The 24162-nt window shown below is 36.0% G+C and overlaps 1 protein-coding gene across 2 annotated transcripts in view; it reads right to left on the bottom strand.

The window, feature by feature from the left end:
* The window catches only part of Htr2c (5-hydroxytryptamine receptor 2C), a 254132-nt gene that overhangs the window by 131739 nt on the left and 98231 nt on the right, over positions 1-24162 (bottom strand). For both annotated transcript variants that reach the window (XM_021153505.2, XM_085837982.1), the window contains 2 exons: positions 5449-5553; positions 1928-2244 (listed from right to left, as the gene is read on the bottom strand). In XM_021153505.2, the coding sequence (XP_021009164.1) occupies positions 1928-2244; positions 5449-5483 (352 nt within the window). In that variant the 5' untranslated portion in view covers positions 5484-5553. The remainder of the gene's footprint in view (positions 1-1927; positions 2245-5448; positions 5554-24162) is intronic.

The following is a 24162-nucleotide window of genomic DNA, read 5'->3' on the forward strand; positions in this document are numbered from 1 at the left end:
CTTTTCAGTCTGTGACTTGAAGGTCATCTTGGGAAATTTTCGGTCGACTTTGTAATGGAGTTTTTTAGATCAACCTCCGGGGTCTTCATATAGTTCTTTTAAAATTTTTTTTTGTTATACTTTTTAAAAAAATAATTTATTTTTTACACTTCATATTCCACTCCCTGCCCCCCCATCCATCCTCTGACAGCTCCACATCCCACAACTCCTCCCCACCCCCTCTGTTTCCACGTGGATGCCCCCACACCCAACACACCTGACCTCTAAACTCCCTGTGACCTCCTTATAACATTTTTTTTTTTATAGCCTGCCTTTGATCTACCAAAAAAAAGGCATGCAGTGGGGAGCTCACAGTGGAAGCAGTACCTTTGAAGTGGCTGTTTCAATATGTTTCTGTGACCTTGTCTTCACTAATACTGGAGAAGTAAAAGGCCAAATAACCAGTGTGATACAGATGCTTTGAAATAAACATGTCACTGAAACTCAGTGGAATAGGAAAACTGTAGCTTCTAAGATTGCCTTATCTATAAGGCATTTAGAGATGATAAAATTAGGTACTGCCACTGAAGATTTGGGAGTGGCTAAGTTTTAAGTGTCATAAGAGATTTTTTTCAAATTTTTCTTTTTTTCAGATTTTTAGACTAGATACTATTTTAGTAATATTTTCATTGTCCAATTCCATTATGCGTTTGGAGAACTTGTTGGACATCTCTCTTTTAATCTACAAGAAGATGAGTATGTTAACAATTAAAGTTAAACTGGGACTTCCACATATTAACAATTAACTTTGAACTTGATTTTCAAATTTTGTAGTTATGGTACTTATTGAAAGTCAAATACAGTGGTGATATATACTGGAGGCAACACCTACTTGGGAGTCTGAGGCAGGAAGTACATATGAGCTTTGATTCATTGATTTTTATTTTATTAATTTTTAAAACATTTGATGTTTTTCTTTTAATTTTGTGTGAATATGGGTATTTAGCTTATATGTATGTCTGCACCACATTCATGTTCTACTGTCTGCAGAGGTCAAAAGAGAGCATCAGATCTCCTGGGACTGCAGTAAAAAATACTTGTCAACTGCCATGTAGGTGCTGGACATTGAACTCAGGTCCTCTGGAAGATAATTTAGTATTCTTGACCAGGATTTTAATGTGATTTTGATTTTTCTAAAATCATGAGTACTAGCCAAAACCAAAACGTAGATTAAAATGAACAAAGCAAAGAGATGGCAGAAAATCAAAGAAAAAAATTAAAGCCTCTTGAAAATCATTGAAGCTGAGTTTCATGGTTGTGACATGAACTTACATTTATGTGCTCAGAAATTAATTTTTATACCTCATCTCCTTATAAAACCATGACTTAGAAACTGCATGAAAAAGAAGAGCAATGCCTATTAAGTGCATAATTTGTACCAAATATTTAGTTTGTCAACATTACAGATTACATATGCTGGGGGTTTATCAGTGATTGAGTGGTTGCCTAGAGTAAATGAGGCCCTGGGTTCAATATCTGTTACTCAGAAACATTTCTTAAAATAAAATTATTATAGAAGACAAATTTTGCTTTCCTTTTGTGTATTAGAGATGGCACTGACAATAAATATGGTAGCCCAAATACAGGTCAGGGTGCCATTTTGCCACTATCCCATTTTGTATGGTTATTTATTGTTTATATATGACACCTGCAAATAAAGTATTTATGGATAATTTCAATATATTATAAAATAGTTGTTTTAACTTTTGAAAACTCTGCTGAAGTTTTATTTCATAAATCTCAACATATCCAATCATTTTTTCTTGCTCACATTTTGTTTTTATTCTATATTTTTCAAATTCTTTAGGTAAATTATTAACTGTATAAATTACATCCTGATGATTATTACAAAACTATGAGACTGAGAAATGAATAAAAGTGTACTCACCATAAAGAATTGCAAGCAGAGACAGGGGCATGACAAGTAGTCCCACCAGCATATCAGCAATGGCTAGGGACATTAAGAAATAATTGGTAGCATTGTGCAGTTTCTTCTCCATGCTTACTGCCATGATAACGAGAATGTTGCCCCCTATTGTCATGATTATAATCACGACTATTGAAAGTGCTGGCCAGTTTTGTACCCCGTCCGGGAATTGAAACAAGCGTCCACCATCGGAGGAATTAAAAGTGTCAGTTACTATAGCTGCTACTGGACTTATGGAAATATCGAACTGCCAAACCAATAGGCCAATTAGGTGCACACTGAAAATTAAAAAGAAAAGAGAAAGGAAAATTAGGCTCCATTTACACACAATATATCATATATAGTATACAATAGCTTGTAGCCCCCTCCCAATACTGTGACCATGACCACCTCCATCCTCCTCATTTCCCATTTTTATCATTATCTTTTACTGAGTGACTGCTATAAGGTAGACACTTAGTTTACATGCACACGCACACGCGCACACACACACACACATATCCCACAGGAGATCAGTAATGATTTGTTCTCATTATGCAGCTGAAAAAAAAAATGAAGTTTAAAAAAGGGTTTTGACACTTTCCCCAGCCAATGTAGCCAAGTAAATGACAGGACCAGGGGCCATCATATGGTCTAGTTTCGGACCATATTAAAATATTAAATATTACTGCTGTTTCAAAATACAGTATTATTTTACTTACTGTGATAATTTATTATTTTCTTTTAGATTTTTATTTTATTTTATTATGTTGTATTACAAAAGACCATTTTCATGTAAGTATAGAAAGTACTTTTAATATGTCTTCCTCCAACTCAATAGATTCCCTCACCCTTCTTAGATGTCTTTGTTCCTGAGAGAGTTTTGCTTTTATCTTCATGTCATCTGTCATACATGATTAAGTGTATCTATGAAGTCAAGGCTCTACAAATGAGAGAAAAAATGTGGCATCTGTCTTTCAGAGACAGACTTAATGTTTTATTCTTTATATTTTTAAAATATGAATTTCTTTAAGACAGCTGTGGCAGAAATCATGGGAAAGTTCCTTAAAGGAGTCAGTGGCCAGACAAGATACTTGGAAGTTGAATTGTGTTGTTCTAAATTTAAAAGAAAGCATAAGACTTTATCAGAACAATTTTATGAATTGTTTTGAAAGCTGCTGTGACAGCAATGCACACTCATTTCTTTTTAGGAGTATTTCCAGGTTCTTGTGCTTGCAAAGTGAGTTTCTGATGGTTGTCTGCTTCTTGCCTTGTGTCTTAAACTTTAATGCTCCCTACTGCCTACCTCATTTGTGTCCTTGGTTTTCTAGGACTTAACTATAGGCTTAAGAGTAATGTGTGTAAATGGTTGATTCCCATTTAGGGTAGAGGTAGAGGTAGGTATTAAATCTCTTAAATCATTTTAAATACATATTTTTACATTGGTCCTTAGATTCTACAAGTAAGAATTTCAGGTTAGGTGGTGATCTAAGACAAGGGAGATATTTATATTTTACTTCTGTTAATTTCAAATTAATTTCCCTCATAGTGGTGAGATTTATTTACATTGAAAACACAAATACCAAGATGTGAGCTCCTAAGGTGTGTCCAACAAAACCAACACATGTATCTTCCATGAGAAAAATAAGACATCAATTATGTTCAAAATTTCCTCCCTCCTAGAAGAAGGAAGAAAATAATATGTGGGGCAGCAGAAGAGAAGGGATGGGAAGGGGAAAAGGGAAACAGGATAAGGTATGAGGGGGACAGGAGAGAAGCCTAGAGGGCCAAGAGAAAGAATGGAACTACACTGCCTCAGGAGGATGGGAGGTGAGTGGGTTCTCTAGAAAATTCTAGAGACCCAAGAGGCAAGAGACTCTCAGGACTCAATTGGGGTGACCTTAGCCAAAATGCTCAACATTGGGGAGTGGGAACTCGAAGAGTCCACCTCCAGTAAATAGACAGGGCCTCAAGTGTAGGGACTGGGTTGCCATCCCACAGTTAAAATTTCTAACCAAGGATTGTTCCAGTCTAAAAGAATTGTAGGGACAAAAATAGAGAAAAGACTGAGGGAAAGGAGGTCCAATGACTGGCCCAGCTTGGGATCCATCTAATGGGAGGTCACTAAAGCCTGACACTATTACTGATGCTATGATGTGCTTACAGACAGGAGCCTAGCATGACTGCCCTCCAAGAGATCCTAACAGCAGGTGACTGACACAGATGCAGATACTTACACCCGACAATTGGCCTCAATTGGCCTTAATTCGGGGAACCCCTGTGGTTGAATTAGGGGAAGGACTAAAGAAGCTGAAAGGGAAAACTACCCCATGGGAAGACCAGCAGTCTCAACTAACTGAGATCCCAGGGAGCTCTCAGTGACTGATCCACCAACCAGTTAACATAAAGCAGCTGGTCTGAGGACCCTGGCACATATGGAGCAGAAGTCTGACTGGTCTGTCCTCAGTGGAGAAGATGCTCTTAATTCTTGGGAGACTTGAGGCCCCAGGGAAGGGGAGAGTCTGGAGGGGGGACCACCCTCTCAGAGGCAAGGGGGAGGAAAAATGGGATGAAGAATTGTGAGAGGGAGGACAGGAGGGAAGTTATGCCTGAAATGTAAATAAATAAAATAATTTAAAATTTTTTCCTGTTTGAAAATATCATTTGTGACTGGCTATTCTGGATGAGATCTATTTATTTACTTCTATCTATCTATCTGTCTGTCTATCTATCTAGTTTTTATTTTTACTTGTATCTATCTATCTATCTCTTTATTATTTTCAGTTATTACATAAGAGCAAAGGGATTCAAGACTTTGGTTATTCTGTTCAGGGTTTATACACTCCTTAAATAGTAGGTTTGGGTTAAGTGAGACTTTCAGTGGCTTTGTTCTTGTATTTGATTCTTTACTAGTCCTTACATTGCATTCTATTAAATTCAACTATTGCTTCGTTCTAGAACCACAGTGTTCTGCCCTATCAACTACACCCTCAATCCCTGCCTTCAGATCTCTAGCATGCTCTACTACTCCTTACAAAATCAGTTGCTTATAAGAACATCCTCTCTTCACCCTTTTCACTTTTTCTCCAGTTCAGCGTGTATGTATCTTAAGCTAAGCTCAGTTCTGTAACTACCCTGTCTCAGTCACCTTGGGGTCAGGACTACAGGTTTATAGCACCACAATAAACAGCCATTTGATTTAATTGTTCAGTTCATACAAGAAGGAAAGGGGAAGAAACTCTCTAAGTCTTACCCGTGATAGAAGCAACCATAAAAACTAGAATAAGTGTAATTGAGGCTATTATTCCCATATCATCTGAGTAGATGAGTTTTAAAATTTAATTAGATGCTAGATTATTCTTATTCCCCATTTATTATCTTTAAACACAAAATATTCATATTTTTGATACAGGTCATAGAGTAGCTTGGTCTTAGCATTTTGAGCATCAAGTAAGCAACCATAAAAGTAACTGTTGTTTTTATTTAAGTAATAGAATTCTTACAGGAGTGAGCGCACCGCGGTGCCCAGGTTCACCATTATTGCTTCAGTTTTAAGCAACCAGAGTTTAAAACTGAGAATTGGGAAGTTAACAGTATTGTTTCATCCCCTGAGGAGAGAAAAAAAGAGAAAAGAAAAAAAGAACATTAGTTAAAGTATCAAATAGCTTACCTATCAAGCAATTAAATGACCTCAATGACCATATTTAGTCTTAAGACAATCAATACTTCATTTAAATAGTAGGGAAACATGGTATATAGAAGTAATGAAGAATAGCTAAGAACATTTTTTTTCACTGACTTATAGACAGGCACAAAGCTATTGATTTTTGTAAAATTTCTTGTTTAGGGTCTAGTGCTGTGTGCCTTTACTGCATATTCCCTTGTTAGGGTAAACAGAGCTTCAAATATATTTTTTGTGAAGGGAGATATTAATACATCCTTGAGATTTTCAAGTCATTGGGGAAACATAAAATTTAAAATTAATTTACATTTCTAAAATTAAAAGGGTTCATCTTATAGTAAAATGAAAACTATAACAAATTTCAAGAATTCATATAACACAAACATATTTTATAAATTTCTAACTTTTGTTTCTCTTCAAAATGAAATCAACATTAATATAGAATTCTATTTATACTTTTGCATTAACCAATAATAGCCACTAGAGGGCAGCAATAAGTAGTTTGTAACCAAATAAATAACACTAGGCAAGTTTATCATACATTCTAAGTACAGCAATCCTTCTATGTAATAGCTAGTTAATAGTAATTAATGAAATATTACAGCCCAAGCAGATGAGGTAGTATTGAAATGTAAAAACAAAATTTCAGTTGTATCAGATGATTGAAACAACACTTCTTTTGTGGATTGAGAGATAACACTACATTTTCGAACAGCTTACATAAATTTACAGATCAGATGTTTTTTGTTTCTGTAAGTTGTCTTTGAAAGGATTGTCTGAGATATCACAAACTATGTATTGGATTACTACTCAATGTATTACTATATTCTGTAGCTTTAAATGATGGTTGAGAATTAAATTGTCCAGAAAAATGAATGCATCTTTGCTGAGCAAAGCCTGCATTGGTCCATCTTTAGACTGACAATGAGGAAACGATGTGAGTCTCAGTGACTAACAAAGCAATCTTTAAGGTTTCTTTCATAGAGATTTGTAACTAAAAACAGAGAAATCAAATAGAGAGAGCTATGTTCTCTATTCTTCCTCTTCTGTGTTTTTTGACTTTGGGTTTGACTAAACTTTTTGCCATGTCAAAAAGATAACTAATAAGTCTATTCTCCCTAAGCTTGTAAATTGATTTCAAGATTAATGTCTGTTACACTTTCAGTTTGCAAGTACCAATTTGGCAATCAGAAGTGTGTGTGTGTGTGTGTGTGTGTGTGTGTGTGTGTGTGTGTGTGTATGTGGAAATGTGCAGAAAAGAGGGGGCAGTAAATGCTTGAGAACACAACATAATATTGCAAGATCCACTTTACGTAGTTTATATGTATTTTCAAGGAATATAAAAATAAAAATTTGATAATCTTTGGTGGTCTTAGTTTCTTTCAGAAACGTGCAATTAAAATCTCACTAGAACAAATGTAACTCCTCATTTCTCATCTTATTTAACAGAATTTTATTTTCCTAGTCATTCAAATTATCAATTAATTAATAGCAAATACATTTCCTCTATCAGAACTAAAGCAATCATTAATTAATATGGTCTGCCTTATTCTTTAATATCTACCTTTCAATTCTATCAAAAACATCTCCTTACTCTTATGAATATATGCAATTTGAATTTCTAGTGATTAGAGACTCAAAATATTGTGTAAGAGAGTGGTCTCTGCAAATTGCTAGGCCATTTTACCTGCCACAGGACAACACATAAGCCCTACCTCTTTTTGAGATATACAAATAGGTGAAAAAAAAGTGCTAAATAAATATCAAAGTCGTTTAGCCTTTCCCTTTTTTATATCTCCAATATATCAAACTTTTTTAGTAATGATAAAAGTTTGAAAACATTTTTAATATTTATTTTTTCACATATCCATAAGTTAGTATAGTTAAGAGTCAATGGTAATGTAAAATGCAGTATGTTCAAATAGGATTATACTTGAATACTCTCAATTGTACTTGCAATAGCTACATATGTTCCTGATCTCATGAAACACTTTATGCACATTCTCAGCCCTGGTATAATTAAACTATTGCTTCAGAAAACACTATGTTTTTTTCAGAAATTAACCAACTATATATTATTTCGCTTAGAATTACAGATGAAAACATTGAACAGTAATTCATTTTCTTAGGTTCCAGTTTTGCTAAGAAAACAATAATTATAAACACTATTATACACAGAGATTTCCAATTTATTAACTAAAATTACTTTCCAAGTCATGCCTTCTCATGCAGTTAAAACTTGTTTCTTTTAATTTGTTTTAGTTCTGTCTTATTTTTCTCCAATACCAAGGGAAAAATGGCCTTCCTCTATCAGAGAACTAAAGCATTTGCATTTTAACTTTGATGAAACCAAATGGGAAATTGTATTGAAGTATTTGTGGAGGTTTAGGAACACAATATAAAAGGAATAAGATATGTGAATTATATGACACAAATTCTACTTCATTATAAAATATAGTATTTTGCAATAATAATTGTCACGTATATTTGAATAAGTGTTTATAGAAATACAAAGGAGAGAGAAAGAAAATACAAAATTCCTCAAACCTCAAATAACTAACAAGGGAAACAATCAAACTATCTTCTGATTTACACTTCTCATACTCTACTTGTGAGTCAAATATTTAAACTTGGGAAGTTTTGTTTTGTGGACTATTATAAACTCCATTTTTAGATGATTAATGAATTGGTTACCCTTTAAGCAGAATCTATTGGACTCCTGTAGAAACTGTGGGCAATTAAGCACAAGGGAGTGAGAGGGCAAGAAAACACAAATTAAATTATTTTTCTGAAGTATGAAATAATAATAATAATAATAGGAGATTAAATCACAAAATGAATTCACTATCAGATCAGTAACTACTCATATCAATTATTTCTTCCTGCAGCATTTCTCACAGACATTTTGATGTTGTCTTTAAAGCATTGTAAGATCTTTAAGTATCAATAAGAGATTTTGCTTATGAAAAATCAGGGAGAAAATTTTATTTCCGTGTGATTTTTAGTAGTATGATTTTATAGCAGGTATGAGTTAACAAGCTTCTTAAACATAAATCCAAACACTGAAATGGTGAACAGTACATTTAAATGTTGCTCATTAAAACCATGTTTGTATGTTAGTAGTTTACATCTGTCATTAGCTTAGTTCAGAAAACTTATGCAAACACTTGGAAATATTTGAACCTAAATTATATTACCGTTAAGTATTCAGAAATAAATTTCAAACTGTCCAAAATCCATGTCATTCACCAAAATAGTAAAACAATTCTAAATAATTATCTTGAAAAATAATGAAACACAAAGTTAAAATATTTTGTGTGTGAGCACCTATGTGTGTGCAAGTGTGTGTCTATCCTCTTTCCATTTCAGTTAATTAGTTAGTCAAGTATAGTGTATAAACTAGTTGATTTAGGGGAGGGGGTGTATGGGACTTTGAAAAGAATAAAATCTTAATGGAAGACTTAATGGAAATCTTAATGGACTTGGGATTATATATACATTATGTTTGAAGAAAAAATGGAGGAGTTGGAGAAGGGACTGAAGGAGCTGAGGGAGTTTGCAGCCCCATGGGAGGAGCAACAGTGTCAACAGGTCAGACCCCCCCCCCTCCCCTCCAGAGCTCGCTGGGACTGGACCACAAACCAAATAGTACACATGGAGGGACCCATGGCTCTGGCCGCATATGCAGCAGAGTACAGGCTTGTTGGACATCAGTGGGAGGGGTGGCCTTTGGTCCTGTGAAGGCTCTATGCCCCAGTGTAGGGGAATGTCAGGGCATGAAGACAGGAGTGGGGGGATGGGCGGGGGAGCAACCTCATAGAAGCAGGGGGAGGGAGATGGGATAGGGCATTTCCAAAGGGGAGACCTGGAAAGGGGAAAACATTTGAAATGTAAATAAATAAAATATCCAATAAAATCCTGGCATGGTGTCGCACTCACGCCTTTAATCCCAGCACTTGGGAGGCAGAAGCAGGCAGATTTCTGAGTTCGAGGTCAGCTTGGTCTAGAGTGAGTTCTAGGACAGCCAGGGTTACACAGAGAAACCCTGTCTCGAAAACAAACAAACAAACAAACAAAAATATCCGATAAAAATATTCCTAGGAATGTATAAGTTCTTTAATAATTAAAATAAAAGGATGTAATTTTTAGAAAAGACCTTAAGAACTTGGTTGTCTTTTGGTTCTATACCCTTTAGAACTAATCCTTTCAGATTGGTTTTTACCTTAAGATTTCTTGAAAATTTGTCAGGTAACCATGGTGATGTAGCACATTATTTTTACTCACATGACGTGGAGTTTTTATTAGACTTTAGAATACACAGTAAACCGATGATTCCTGTGTGACTTCTATTTTATTTGTGTGTGGGGGAGGGTGTATGTGTGTGTGTGTGTGTGTGTGTGTGTGATTGTGTGTCTTTGTCTGTGTTTGTATAATCACATGCCTGCCATGTGGGGTTTGAGGACTGAATTCAGGTCATCCAACTTGGTTGTAGCCACCTTTACTGGTTGAGCCATTTGACCAGCCCTTGTCTAAATGTGTATGATAAATTATTTAAGAACCAAATATGTAACATTGCATGAAAGTTTGATTCTATCATTTTTCAATGCTCAAAACTAAAGACTCATAATGTAAGAAGTTTTCTCTCTTCAACATCATAAAAAGGAGATATAAAGATCAGAGAGAGTAGAAGACCAGTGGGAGTGCTGTGAAATACTCTTGACATGTAACATGGCCAGTGTAATCAGGAGGACTGGGCCTTATCCAAGAGACTACTGGGGCCCAAAAGCCTATGGAATCAAGGAAACAGAGTGGTTGTAGATACCGGCTCAGGACCTGTCCTCCAAATAAAATCTAAAAGTTAGAGGAAGGACTAGGTGGAAAGAAGATGTGCTGCAGGGTTGGTACGGGATATAAGAAGGTAATAAGTATGAATTTTATCACAATATACTGTATACATATATGAAACTGGCAAAACTTGAATAAGATGTCAATGAAATCTTCTCTCTGATTATTATATGCACTCAATATTAAACAAATGGCTAGATCAAAAGTGAATTGATCACAAATGTTCAGAAGGCTCCTATGAGGAAAAGAATTTGGGGAATATTCATGTAATCCATATATATATATATATATATACATATATATTAATTCTTAGGACTAAGGCATATTAAATGAATGTTCCTTTAAATTTAAATGTTCACTATAGCAATTTTGTAATAAAGCATTCTTCATTCAAAAAATTCATGTTTGCTATGAATAGTAACATGATGTCATTCTTTATGATTTGGTGGAAAAAATTCAGAGACAACAATCAATTGAAATCCTTTCCTACCAGTGAACCCAGGAGCTTCAAATATGGTAAGTTCATTTAGAAATGCATTCTATGAATTTAAATGAAACCAAACATGCCATTTTAAAATTTAAGGTCTTAACTTATTCTACAAGCTTGAATTCACAGAACTTCTGAGACTAAAAAATTATAAGGGATCAAATAATTTAGTTCCTTGTCTTCAGGCAGGTCTATATTTAAGTCACTTTGACAAGTTTGACAGTTGATGTTCTTTAGAACAACTTTCATCAGAGGTAATTTCAAAACCCTCCCTTGTACAGCAATCTGCTCTTTTAGGAAATGTTATTTTACACCAGGCAAAAGCACCCCAGGCTAATAGACATCAGTGAAAGTGAAAACTCCCAAAATACATCAGGAGAGGATTCTACACCTCAGGCTCAAGACAGTTATTGTATCTTTGCTAGGCTTGCCTTGGAATACACTGCTTAAAACGTAAAATTAGATGCTTTCCTAGACTGTGACAAAAAGGAGAGAGGACACTTCTGACAGTATAGTCATATATGCTGGAGGATTTTGTAATTTCTCTTTTTTAAAACAGGTGGCAGCATTCGGAGAATGGTACTTGAGGCCTTTTCTGGACATTTCATTTGATCTCATAACACCAATATGATTATTTAATTTGAAAACAGTTGTTACCAATATTTACACTTCCCTATTCTTCTATTCAGAAAATACTAAAGAGTATTGAGGCATATAGAACTTTCCCTCTTGTACTTTGACTGCAAATGAAATATTTTCTTTATTTGTGTTTTCAAAATTCTTCTGCTTAGTATAAGTTATGGGAGGTTTGTCCTTTTTTTTTTTTTTTTTGGTGCTGGGGTGGCATAGTCCTCATGTGGGAGCAACAACCTTAGGACCACAGGAAAACATTTTTTGTTAAATCTAAAAAATGCAACAACAACAAAAAAATCCCAACCAACCAAACAACCAAATAATACAGTGAAATCCTCAAATCAACAGCATTTAAGGTAGTAAGTTTTCCATAGCAAAATCTATTCTACTCGCCTAAGATAATATTCCAAAAATAGTTCCTAAATTAATAGAACTGGAGTTGCTGATGCAAATCATTCCACAGTTGTAATAACAAACATTGAGGGAATCTGTCTTAGTGGGCAGCATGCCCAGCAATTTGAAGCTGTTTCTCCATAGGTGGTATGAGAATTCTGCCTAAATTATCTCAGCCTAAGTATCCTTATAGCAAAATAAACAATAACAACCAAAACCAACAACAACAAAAAACTTGTAAAAGAGCAGTACTAAGGGGGAAACCATATGTTAATGTATGTGTTGGAGACAAATTCCTACTGACTTGCAAGACTGAGAACTGTACAACCAAATTTCTGTGTGTTCAAACATTTGTTGATTTCCTATTATATGCTAGGCTCTAGGCCAGATGCTGTACACAGGGTGGAAAACAAGGCAGAAAAAAGCCCTGCTCACACAGCTTATATTCTGACTCAACAAACAAGCAAAAAGCCATGTCAGGAGTGGATCATTGCTGTGAATGAGATAGAATTGCATAAGATAAAGAGTTATGGAAGGAAATAGAGCAGATTTATAGCTGTATGTATTCATAGGCTGTCCTAGCTTTACTTATCACAAGTACAGTTATTTTACACTGGCAATATAGGCAATTGACAAGTATCACTGGTGAAAATACTTTTTGTTTGTTTGTTTGTTTTACACACTTGAAACAATTCATTCCCTTTAGTTTTGTCAAAGTACATACTACAGTCCAGCATAGCTGTATACAAAAACGCATTTCCCCCTTAGCTTTACAATGAGGTCCCCTCACTAACAGGCAGCACTTGCTCCCTGGGTCTCATTTGATTAATAAATTACAGAGTTTGGGCTGTCAAGCAGGCCTTGAATGTTGCAGATGTTCCAGTTGAGTCAAGAGAAGCGAAAAGTTCAATCAGTTGCCCAGATGTATTGTATTGCCAAATAACAGGGTACTTGGGTACATCTGGACAGCCGAATGAACTCTTAACCCCTCATCTCTCCAACACTTCTTCAGTTTGCCAGCTTTTGATACTCCTGGATAAAGAGGGAAAGAAGTAAACAAAATACACTACTTTAGCATTGAAAGATTGATTAGTTTTTCAAGTTTGAGAGTTTCACATCAAGAAAAAGCAATCTCTGCCACCAGTGTATAACACATTACTAGAAAGTGTGTTTAAATCACCAACAAACAACAACATCTACACAGAAAGGCTCATGCTAAACATTAACAATGAATGACAAGTACAGAAAACTCAATGTGCAAATTGAATTTGCATAATTTACTTTTAAAAATATGTTTTATAACATAGCACACTGGGTACTAGATGCTGTGGTTTCAGACTTGATTCTATTACTCTATTGAAGTGTAGCTTAAAATAAATCATCAAATTTATTTGAATCTCAGTGCGTCCCCCATTTTATTATGAAGTTAAATTAGAAAATTACAGTTAGATACTTCTTGCCATTGCCAGCTCAATGTGAAACATGAAATACACCTAAATGTGCCTCTTGATTTAAAAGGAGTGTGAGAGTGATTTGGGAGATATTTTCATAACACAGCCCATCTATTCTGCAAGTCCATGTGCATGCAGTCTTTAGCATCTATTTTTCATTGAAAGATTATTCTACATAAAGCCAAATCATGATTTTTCTAGGCACTCAAATGCAGCAGAGATGTGGTTTGCTGTTACACAGATTCATAGTCTAATACAGACTAACTGGAGGTAATTTTGTTAAAATATTAACATATTCTGCAGTTTGGTTTAATGATATTTTTTTAAAGCAAAAGAAAACAACTTTAATATGGCTTTGCAAAGCTCTTTGAGCACATTTAGAAATGGACCACCAACCATGCAGCATATACCAGCTGATATGAGACCCTCAACACATATACAGCAGAGGACTGCCAGGTCCGGAATCAATCAGAGAAGATGCACCTAACCCTCAATAGAATGGAGGCCCCAGGGAGTTTAGAGGTCTGATTAGGTTGGGGGTGGGGGTGAGGTGGGGACATCCTTGTGGAGATAGGGGCAAGGGAAGGAGGTATGGGATGTGGAGCAGTTGGAGGGTGGACCGGGAGGGGGAAATAAAATCTAAAGTATAAATAAATAAATAAATTAATAAATAAACATAAAAAAGATTGCTAGGTATGCTGCAGACATGCTAACATGGAAAAGGAAAGTGTCATGGGGACTTAGGCCTAGACAAAGAATGAAAGGATTCTAATGAATGATTACAGTCAGCAAAATGATTTTTTCCCTACTAACAGTTTACTTGATACCAAGTGGTCAGGCCTGAAAGCACACAAGTAACAGTGTATGAGTTTAGCTAGCTGTGTGTATGTATGTATGTATGTATGTATGTATGTATGCACGATGTATTTAATATATGAATAACATAACAAAAAAGAGGCCATGACTTTGAGAGGGAGTAAAGGGGAAGAAAAACATGGGATGGGTTGGAGAGAAGAAAGGGAAAGAAGTAAATAATGAAAATATTTTAGTTTTGAAAAACAAAAAAAAAAAAACAAACGGTTGCCGCATGTGACAATTACACAGCAGTTTTATAAGAATATACTCAGAATTTTAGAATTGTATGATGTCATAGTGTGAAATTATTTAACAAAAAATGAGAAGTAAATAGATTATTAAACTGATGTAGAGTCCTAATAGTTACCTTCTGTGATATGGAGACATAGAAAATTATTTGACTTTTATCCACACTATTATATGTGTTTTTGAAATTTTTTTAAAAGAAAATATATATTCAAATGAGATGTAATCTCAGGTTGTATCCTAAAAGTACTGTTTCTTAAAAATAAAAATAAAAAACTTCATTATTTTATTCTTAATCTAGGTTTTTTATTTCTTAATACCTTCACATGCCAAGGGTTCTGTTGTTACAAACAAAAGGAAACAAGGCAAAAATATTATTTTGCCGGGACTAAACCACCAATCAAAGAGTAGACATGGAGCGACCTATGGCTTCAGCTGCAAATGTAGCAAAGGATGACCTTGTCTGTCATCAATGGGAGGGGAGACCCTTGGACCTGTGAAAACTTGATGTCCCAGTGTAGGGGAATGCCAGGGTGTTGAGGTGGGAGCGGATGGGTGGGTAGGGGAGCACCCTCGTAGAAATGGCAGGAGGAGAGATGGGATCGGGTTCCTGGGAGAAGGTAACTGGGAAAGGGAATAACATTTGAAACGTAAATAAATAGAATAATCATTACAAAAAAACACAGCTGTCATGATAATACCTTGAGAAGTTATTCTTAGATGACTGACATGTCTAATATCAACATATTAGACTTTTGAGGGTGCCACCTTTTCCACTTAACAGCAGTATCTGATTGCTTAAGCTCTTTTGTCTAAGCTCTCCAGGGAAGTACAGTAATGGAAGGTCATTATCTTTTATAGGTTTGGGGCGTTTTGTTGTTGATTAGGTTTTTGTTTTGTTTTGTTTTTGAAAAAGAACTTAAAGTTAGGTGAATAGGGAGTGGGAGAGGATCTGGAAGGACTTAGGGGAGGGGAAGAACATTATCAAAATATAGTCAAACTTAAAAATTGTTTTAAATAATACAAATATAATTTTAAAATCAAATAAGGTTATTAATGTGTTAAGGTCAGCCATTGAGTATATTTTACTAAAAAAAGCTTAGGTTAAAATTTCAAAGGAAAATAGTATTATCATAAAATAAAAGAAAATTTAACATCATGAAGTCTGAGTTGCATACATCTGTACTGAACTGAGTTTGAAATAAGTACTATTTCCTTGTTATTTAAGTGAGATGTATTCCCACACACACTAACTTGTGCAAAACAATTTTTCAGTCAGGAATTCATTACATCATGAAAATAAATGGCTCATACAAGAAGAAATTATTTCTTTTATATGTGTGGTGTTTATTGCAGGATGTGTATGTGTGGCATGGTGTGTCTATATAGTGTGTGTTGCATGTACACGTTCGCATGTTTGTGCACAAAGAGTGGGGTTATAGACATGAGAAGCCATTTGGTTTTTGACCTGGGTGCTATCATCTGAACTCAGCCAGCTCTTCAACCTCAAGAGAATATTTCTTACAGTGAAAAAAAAAATTATAAGAGCAAAATCCTCGTTCTTTCCCTAGCTTGTGCACCACTGATACATACTTTGGTCACTTACATCTGCATATTGAACTACCTCAGGACCACCCTGAGCTGCAATCCACAACTTTTAGCAATCCAGTCAGGATAACAGCCAGCAACTAACCAGTGGTTTGTTAAGTAAGCACATACTTTCTAACTGATGGCCTTTAGTGCTTTTTGGGTATTTTGATCTTATTGTCTCCTGGAAACAATGCAGTTAAAGTATATTTCTGATCCAAACGTCTGCCATTATCCTTTAAGTACAAATTCGTGTAATAATTCCCCGTCTCTTCAGTGTTTTCAAGAAGACACTTAGTGCTAAGTAGGAAGAAAGGGAGTGAAAACTCCCTCTATATCTATTTGCTTAACATCATCTTAGTCATACAATGTTTCCTTAGAGACAAAAGGCATAACCAGTGACCAGCCATGTCTTGTTATACAAAGAAATAGGAGTAATTAAAAGAGACAGACTTTTAATTAACATTTTTAACACTATGATGGAAAAATACCCCATTGTCTGCTAATGACCCATTGTTAAGTGCTAACCTAGCAGTAATTGATGAAGACCCACAGGCTCCTTGAAACTAACTGAAAGGTTAAAAAAAAAAAAAAAAAAAAAAGAGCCAAATACAAGGATTCTAAACTGGCTCCAAATTTATATAAAACCAAAGATACAATTACAGCCAAATAAGTTGTGAATTATTCCTTCCTCATCCAAAGTGAACTGTCAGCCACAGATATTTTTCCTTTCTACTTGATACATGCTCCAAATTCTAAGCCACCTATGACAAGTCCTAGATGATGATACAGATAAACCAGGTAATATTAAGGTGACATATTTCCTTTGTTTAGCCACAAAGGATGGAGAACTTTTTGCACACCAAAGATACATATCACTCTGTGAGGGATGCAACACGGTGCCTCTTCAATTAAAAGTAAAAACAAGGGCCAATGGCTCTGGTCATCCTCATCCTTTCTTTTCTCTCTACCAAGATCTCCTGCTTGCCTCCCTGTTCTTTTTCTTTTTTTCTGTTATTCCATTTAATAGTTTTTGGCCTCCCTTTTAATCCCATTTAAAAATTATTTTAAGCCGGGCAAAGTGGCCCACTCCTTTAATCCCAGCACTTGGGAGGCAGAGGCAGGTGGATTTCTGAATTCGAAGCCAACCTGGTCTATAAAGTGAGTTCCAGGACAGCCAGGGCTACAGAGAAACCCTGTCTCAAAAAACAAAACAAACAAACAAACAAACAAAATTTATTATGAAACCTGCAAAGGTACTCTGTGTCCCCCAGAGATAAAAATAGATACTTGAAAATAGGTCTTGAGCTAAATTTATGTGGATATACAGTTCTTGGAGGTTTCTTGTGGAGCTGAAGTCCAGATGGTTGGCTGGTAGTCGGTGCCAGTCTAAATTTGCTCTCTCTATTTAATAGTAACAAGAAGTCTTTCATTTAGCAGTTTTTAATAAAATAGAGAACACTCAAAGAGACACATCATACAAGTTTAAACATTTTTAAAACTAATAGATCAAAATGTAAATTATCATACCAAAGTACATTATTTTCTAAAGTTATATGACAATTATGATTGTTTAGCTACTGCCTTTCTCTTTACTAGTTTTCAAAAAATGATGGATTTAAATTAAATGGCATTTTAGGGAGACAAAACCCAAGGTTTATTCACACAAAGCTGAATTTTATACATTTGGAGTAGGTCATTTAAACCTTGACATGAGCATAAAAGAGTCAAACACATGTGACAATTTGATCTTTAAGTTCATAAATCCGGAAAAGCACATGTAAAAAAAAATGAGCATTGTCAGTCGATTTGAAATCCTTATTTTGATTCAGGACCAATCAACAAGAGAGCTTTGAGGGTTACACTTTGGTAAGCTGTTAGTTACTCACTGAAAATAAGAATAAAATTGTGAATTAAGGAAGCTGCATTATGCCCATCAAACTTTGCAATATGATGAAATGGTTCCTTTGCTGACAAAAGCAAATAGGATTAACTGTCTTTGCATCTATTCAAAATGATTTTAAGCAGCAAGTTAGCCCAAATTATACTTAGCAAAATTCATAATAATCTACGCCACGGTATCATGTTATTATATAGAGAAAAATATGAAGGAATACAAAAATCATATGCTTGTTTCAAGTACTGTTTCAAATCTGTAGAAAAAAATCGCCTGTCATGGCAAACATTTCGTAACAGAATCATAAGAGATTCAACATTCCTAAATCTGTGGCAGAAACCTTAGATTTTCATGAGAGAACTGGAAGTCATATAAATTCAGACAGATCATAGACAATACAGTTGCAAAAAAGAACATATTGTCTATCAGCTGGGTCTTTTTGCATTTTCCGTAAAAAATAAAGATAATGGAAGATTATTTTTTAATATCAGCTTTTTCATGTATAATGGTATAGAGGCAGACTTTTAGAGTCAACTTACATTTAATTGTAACCAAAATTATAGAGGTGATGGACGTCTGTCTTGGCACTGCAGAGCCCACATGTCCCTAAATACTAGCAAGATCTTTAACGAAAAAAAAAAAAAACTTTAGTCACTTTCCCTATTAGTGGATAAGTGTGAGCTGATAACCTTTGGTATGCCAAGCACTGTTAGGTACTGGAGCCCTGATGATAGGCAAAATTGATCTTCTTCATTTTAGTATAAAAAGGAAGCCCAGTGCTAGTAAATAATTGCATCTGCTGTACATAGTCAGATTGTAGTCAGTACTAAAAGGGGAAAGGGAAGGCTGGATGCGATTAGACAGTTTGGATATTTTATTGATTATTCAATTACAAGTTTGTTTGTTTGGTTTGGTTTCTGAGTCAAGTTCTCATGTAGTCCAGACTGTCGTTAAACAATCTTTTTTTTTCCTCCTTTTTTTTTTATTACGTATTTTCCTCAATTACATTTCCAATGCTCTCCCAAAAGTCCCCCATACCCTCCCCCCCACTTCCCTACCCACCCATTCCCATTTTTGGCCCTGGCGTTCCCCTGTACTGGGGCATATAAAGTTTGTGTGTCCAATGGGCCTCTATTTCCAGTGATGGCCAACTAGGCCCTCTTTTGATGCATATGCAGCTATAGTCAAGAGCTCCGGGGTACTGGTCAGTTCAGAATGTTGTTCCACCAATAGGGTTGCAGATCCCTTTAGCTCCTTGGATACTTTCTCTAGCTCCTCCATTGGGAGCCCTGTGATCCATCCAATAGCTGACTGTGAGCATCCACTTCTGTGTTTGCTAGGCCCTGGCATAGTCTCACAAGAGACAGCTATATCTGGGACCTTTCAGCAAAATCTTGCTAGTGTATGCAATGGTGTCAGTGTTTGGAAGCTGATTATGGGATGGATCCCTGAATATGGCAGTCTCTAGATGGTCCATCCTTTCGTCACAGCTCCAAACTTTGTCTCTGTAACTCCTTCCATGTGTGTTTTGTTCCCAATTCTAAGAAGGGGCACAGTGTCCCCACTTTGGTCTTCATTCTTCATGAGTTTCATGCATTTAGCAAATTGTATCTTATATCTTGGGTATCCTAAGTTTTGGGCTAATATCCACTTATCAGTGAGTACATATTGTGTGAGTTCCTTTGTGATTGTGTTACCTCACTCAGGATGATGCCCTCCAGGTTGATACATTTGCCTAGAAATTTCATAAATTCATTCTTTTTAATAGCTGAGTAGTACTCCATTGTGTAAATGTACCACATTTTCTGTATCCATTCCTCTGTTGAGGGGCATCTGGGTTCTTTGCAGCTTCTGGCTATTATAAATAAGGCTGCTATGAACATAGTGGAGCATGTGTCCTTCTTACTGGTTGGGACATCTTCTGGATATATGCCCAGGAGAGGTATTGCTGGATACTCCGGTAGTACTATGTACAATTTTCTGAGGAACGCCAGACTGATTTCCAGAGTGGTTGTACAAGCTTGCAATCCCACCAACAATGGAGGAGTGCTCCTCTTTCTCCACATCCTCTCCAGCATCTGCTGTCACCTGAATTTTTGATCTTAGCCATTCTGACTGGTTTGAGGTGGAATCTCAGGGTTGTTTTGATTTGCATTTCCCTGATGATTAAGGATGTTGAACATTTTTTCAGGTGCTTCTCTGTCATTCGGTATTCCTCGGGTGAGAATTCTTTGTTCAGTTCTGAGCCCCATTTTTAATGGGGTTATTTGATTTTCTGGAGTCCACCTTCTTGAGTTCTTTATATATATTGGATATTAGTCCCCTATCTGATTTAGGATAGGTAAAGATCCTTTCCCAATCTGTTGGTGGTCTTTTTGTCTTATTGACAGTGTCTTTTGCCTTGCAGAAGCTTTGCAGTTTCATGAGGTCCCATTTGTTAATTCTCGATCTTACTGCACAAGCCATTGCTGTTCTATTCAGGAATTTTTCCCCTGTGCCCATATCTTCAAGGCTTTTCCCCACTTTCTCCTCTATAAGTTTCAGTGTCTCTGGTTTTATGTGGAGTTCCTTGATCCACTTAGATTTGACCTTAGTACAAAGAGATAGGAATGGATCGATTCACATTCTTCTACATGATAACAACCAGCAGTTGTGCCAGCACCATTTGTTGAAAATGCTGTCTTTTTCTTCCACTGGATGGTTTTAGCTCCCTTGTCAAAGATCAAGAGACCATAGGTGTGTGGGTTCATTTCTGGGTCTTCAATTCTATTCCATTGGTCTACTTGTCTGTCACTATACCAGTACCATGCAGTTTTTAATCACAATTGCTCTGTAGTAAAGATTTAGGTCAGGCATGGTGATTCCAGCAGAGGTTCTTTTATCCTTGAGAAGAGTTTTTGCTATCCTAGTTTTTTTTTTTTTTGTTATTCCAGATGAATTTGCAAATTACTCTTTCTAATTCGTTGAAGAATTGAGTTGGAATTTTGATGGGGATTGCATTGATTCTGTAGATTGCTTTTGGCAATATAGCCATTTTTACAATGTTAATCCTGCCAATCCATGAGCATGGGAGATCTTTCCATCTTCTGAGATCTTCTTTAATTTCTTTCTTCAGAGACTTGAAGTTTTTATCATACAGATCTTTCACTTCCTTAGTTAGAGTCACGCCAAGGTATTTCATATTATTTGTGACAATTGAGAAGGGTGTTGTTTCCCTAATTTCTTTCTCAGCCTGTTTATTCTTTGTGTAAAGAAAGGCCATTGACTTGTTTGAGTTAATTTTATATCCAGCTACTTCACTGAAGCTGTTTATCAGGTTTAGGAGTTCTCTGGTGGAATTTTTAGGGACACTTATATATACTATCATATCATCTTCAAAAAGTGATATTTTGACTTCCTCCTTTCCAATTTGTATTCCCTTGATCTCCTTTTGTTGTAGAATTGCTCTGAGTAGGACTTCAAATACTATGTTGAATAGGTATGGAGAAAGTGATCAGCCTTGTCTAGTTCCTGATTTTAGTGGGATTGCTTCCAGATTTTTGCCATTTACATTGAGGTTGGCTACTGGTTTGCTGTAGATTGCTTTTATCATGTTCAGGTATGAGCCTTGAATTCCTGATCTTTCCAAGACTCTTATCATGAATGGATGTTAGGTTTTGTCAAATGCTTTCTAAGATCTAACGGGATGATCATGTGGTTTTTGTCTTTCAGTTTGTTTATATAGTGGACTACGTTAATGGATTTCCATATATTAAACCATCCCTGCATCCCTGGAATGAAACCTACTTGGTCAGGATGGATGATTATTTCCATGTGTTCTTGGATTCGGTTAGCAAGAACTTTATTGAGGATTTTTGCATCAATATTCATAAAGGAATTTGGTCTGAAATTCTCTATCTTTGTTGGATCTTTCTGTGGTTTAGGTATCAGAGTAATTGTCGTTTCATAGGATGAGTTGGGTAGAGTACCTTCTGCTTCTATTTTGTGGAATAGTTTGTGCAGAACTGGAATTAGGTCTTCTTTGAAGGTCTGGTAGAACTCTGCACTAAACCCATCTGGTCCTGGGCTTTTCTTGGTTGGGAGACTATTAATGACTGTTTCTATTTCTTTAGGGGATATGGGACTGTTTAGATCATTAACCTGATCCTGATTTAACTTTGGTACCTGGTATCTCTCTAGAAATTTGTCCATTTCGTCCAGGTTTTCCAGTTTTGTTGAGTATAGCCATTTGTAGAAGGATCTGATGGTGTTTTGGATTTCTTCAGGATCTGTTGTTATGTCTCCCTGTTCATTTCTGATTTTGTTAATTAGGATGCTGTCCCTGTGCCCTCTAGTGAGTCTAGCTAAGGGTTTATCTATCTTGTTGATTTTCTCAAAGAACCAACTCCAAGTTTGGTTAATTCTTTGAATAGTTCTTCTTTCCACTTGGTTGATCTCCCCCTCTGAGTTTGATTATTTCCTGCTGTCTACTCCTCTTGGGTGAATTTGCTTCCTTTTGTTCTAGAGCTTTTAGATGTGTTGTCAAGCTGCTAGTGTGTGCTCTCTCCAGTTTCTTTTTGGAGGCACTCAGAGCTATGAGTTTCCCTCTTAGAAATACTTTCATTGTGTCCCATAGGTTTGGGTATGTTGTGGCTTCATTTTCATTAAACTCTAAAAAGTCTTTAATTTCTTTCTTTATTCCTTCCTTGACCAAGGTATCAATGAGAAGTTTGTTGTTCAGTTTCCACGTGAATGTTGGCTTTCCATTATTTATGTTGTTATTGAAGATCAGCCTTAGTCCATGGTGGTCTGATAGGATGCATGGGACAATTTCACTATTTTTGTATCTGTTGAGGCCTGTTTTGTGACCAATTATATGGTCAATTTTGGAGGATGTCCCGTGAGGTGCTGAGAAGAAGGTATATCCTTTTGTTTTAGGATAAAATGTTCTGTAGATATCTGTTAAGTCCATTTGTTTCATAACTTCTGTTAGTTTCACTGTGTCCCTATTTAGTTTCTGTTTCCATGATCTGTCTATTGATGAAATTGGTGTGTTGAAGTCTCCCACTATTATTGTGTGAGGTGTAATGTGTGCTTTGAGCTTTTCTAAAGTGTCTTTAATGAATGTTGCTGCCCTTGCATTTGGAGCATAGATATTCAGAATTGAGAGTTCCTCTTGGAGGATTTTACCTTTGATGAGTATGAAGTGTCCCTCCTTGTCTTTTTTGATAACTTTGGGTTGGAATTCGATTTTATTCGATATTAGAGTGGCTACTCCAGCTTGTTTCTTCAGGCCATTTGCTTGGAAAATTGTTTTCTAGCCTTTCACTCTGAGGTAGTGTCTGTCTTTTTCCCTGAGATGGGTTTCCTCTAAGCAGCAGAATGTTGGGTCCTGTTTGTATAGCCAGTCTGTTAGTCTATGTCTTTTTATTGGGGAATTGATTCCATTGATATGAAGAGATATTGAGGAAAAGTAATTGTTTCTTCCGTTTTTTGTTGTTAGAGTTGGCATTCTGTTCTTGTGGCTGTCTTCTTTTTGGTTTGTTGAGGGATTACTTTCTTGCTTTTTCTAGGGCGTGATTTCCGTCCTTGTATTGGTTTTTTTCTGTTATTATCCTTTGAAGGGCTGGATTCGTGGAAAGATAATGTGTGAATTTGGTTTTGTCGTAGAATACTTTGGTTTCTCCATCTATGGTAATTGAGAGTTTGGCCAGGTATAGTAGCCTAGGCTGGCATTTGTGTTCTCTTAGTGTCTGTAGAACATCTGTCCAGGCTCTTCTGGCTTTCATAGTCTCTGGTGAAAAGTCTGGTGTAATTCTGATAGGCCTGCCTTTATATGTTACTTGACCTTTCTCCCTTACTGCTTTTAGTATTCTATCTTTATTTAGCGCATCTGTTGTTCTGATTATTATGTATCGGGAGGAATTTCTTTTCTGGTCCAGTCTATTTGGAGTTCTGTAGACTTCTTTTATGTTCATGGGCATCTCTTTCTTTAGCTTTGGGAAGTTTTCTTCTAAAATTTTGTTGAAGATATTAGCTGGCCCTTCGTTGAACAATCTTAAGGAGTTGAAGACAGCTCTTGAGTTCTTGATTGGCTGGGCTTCCAGACATGCCTGACTTCAATTATGGTTTCTATAAGAAGTTAATTGACCTGAAGGAATC

Source organism: Mus caroli, unplaced genomic scaffold (genome assembly GCF_978045245.1).
Source record: "Mus caroli unplaced genomic scaffold, Mus_caroli_1 scaffold_5, whole genome shotgun sequence".
Classification (NCBI taxonomy): domain Eukaryota; kingdom Metazoa; phylum Chordata; class Mammalia; order Rodentia; family Muridae; genus Mus; species Mus caroli.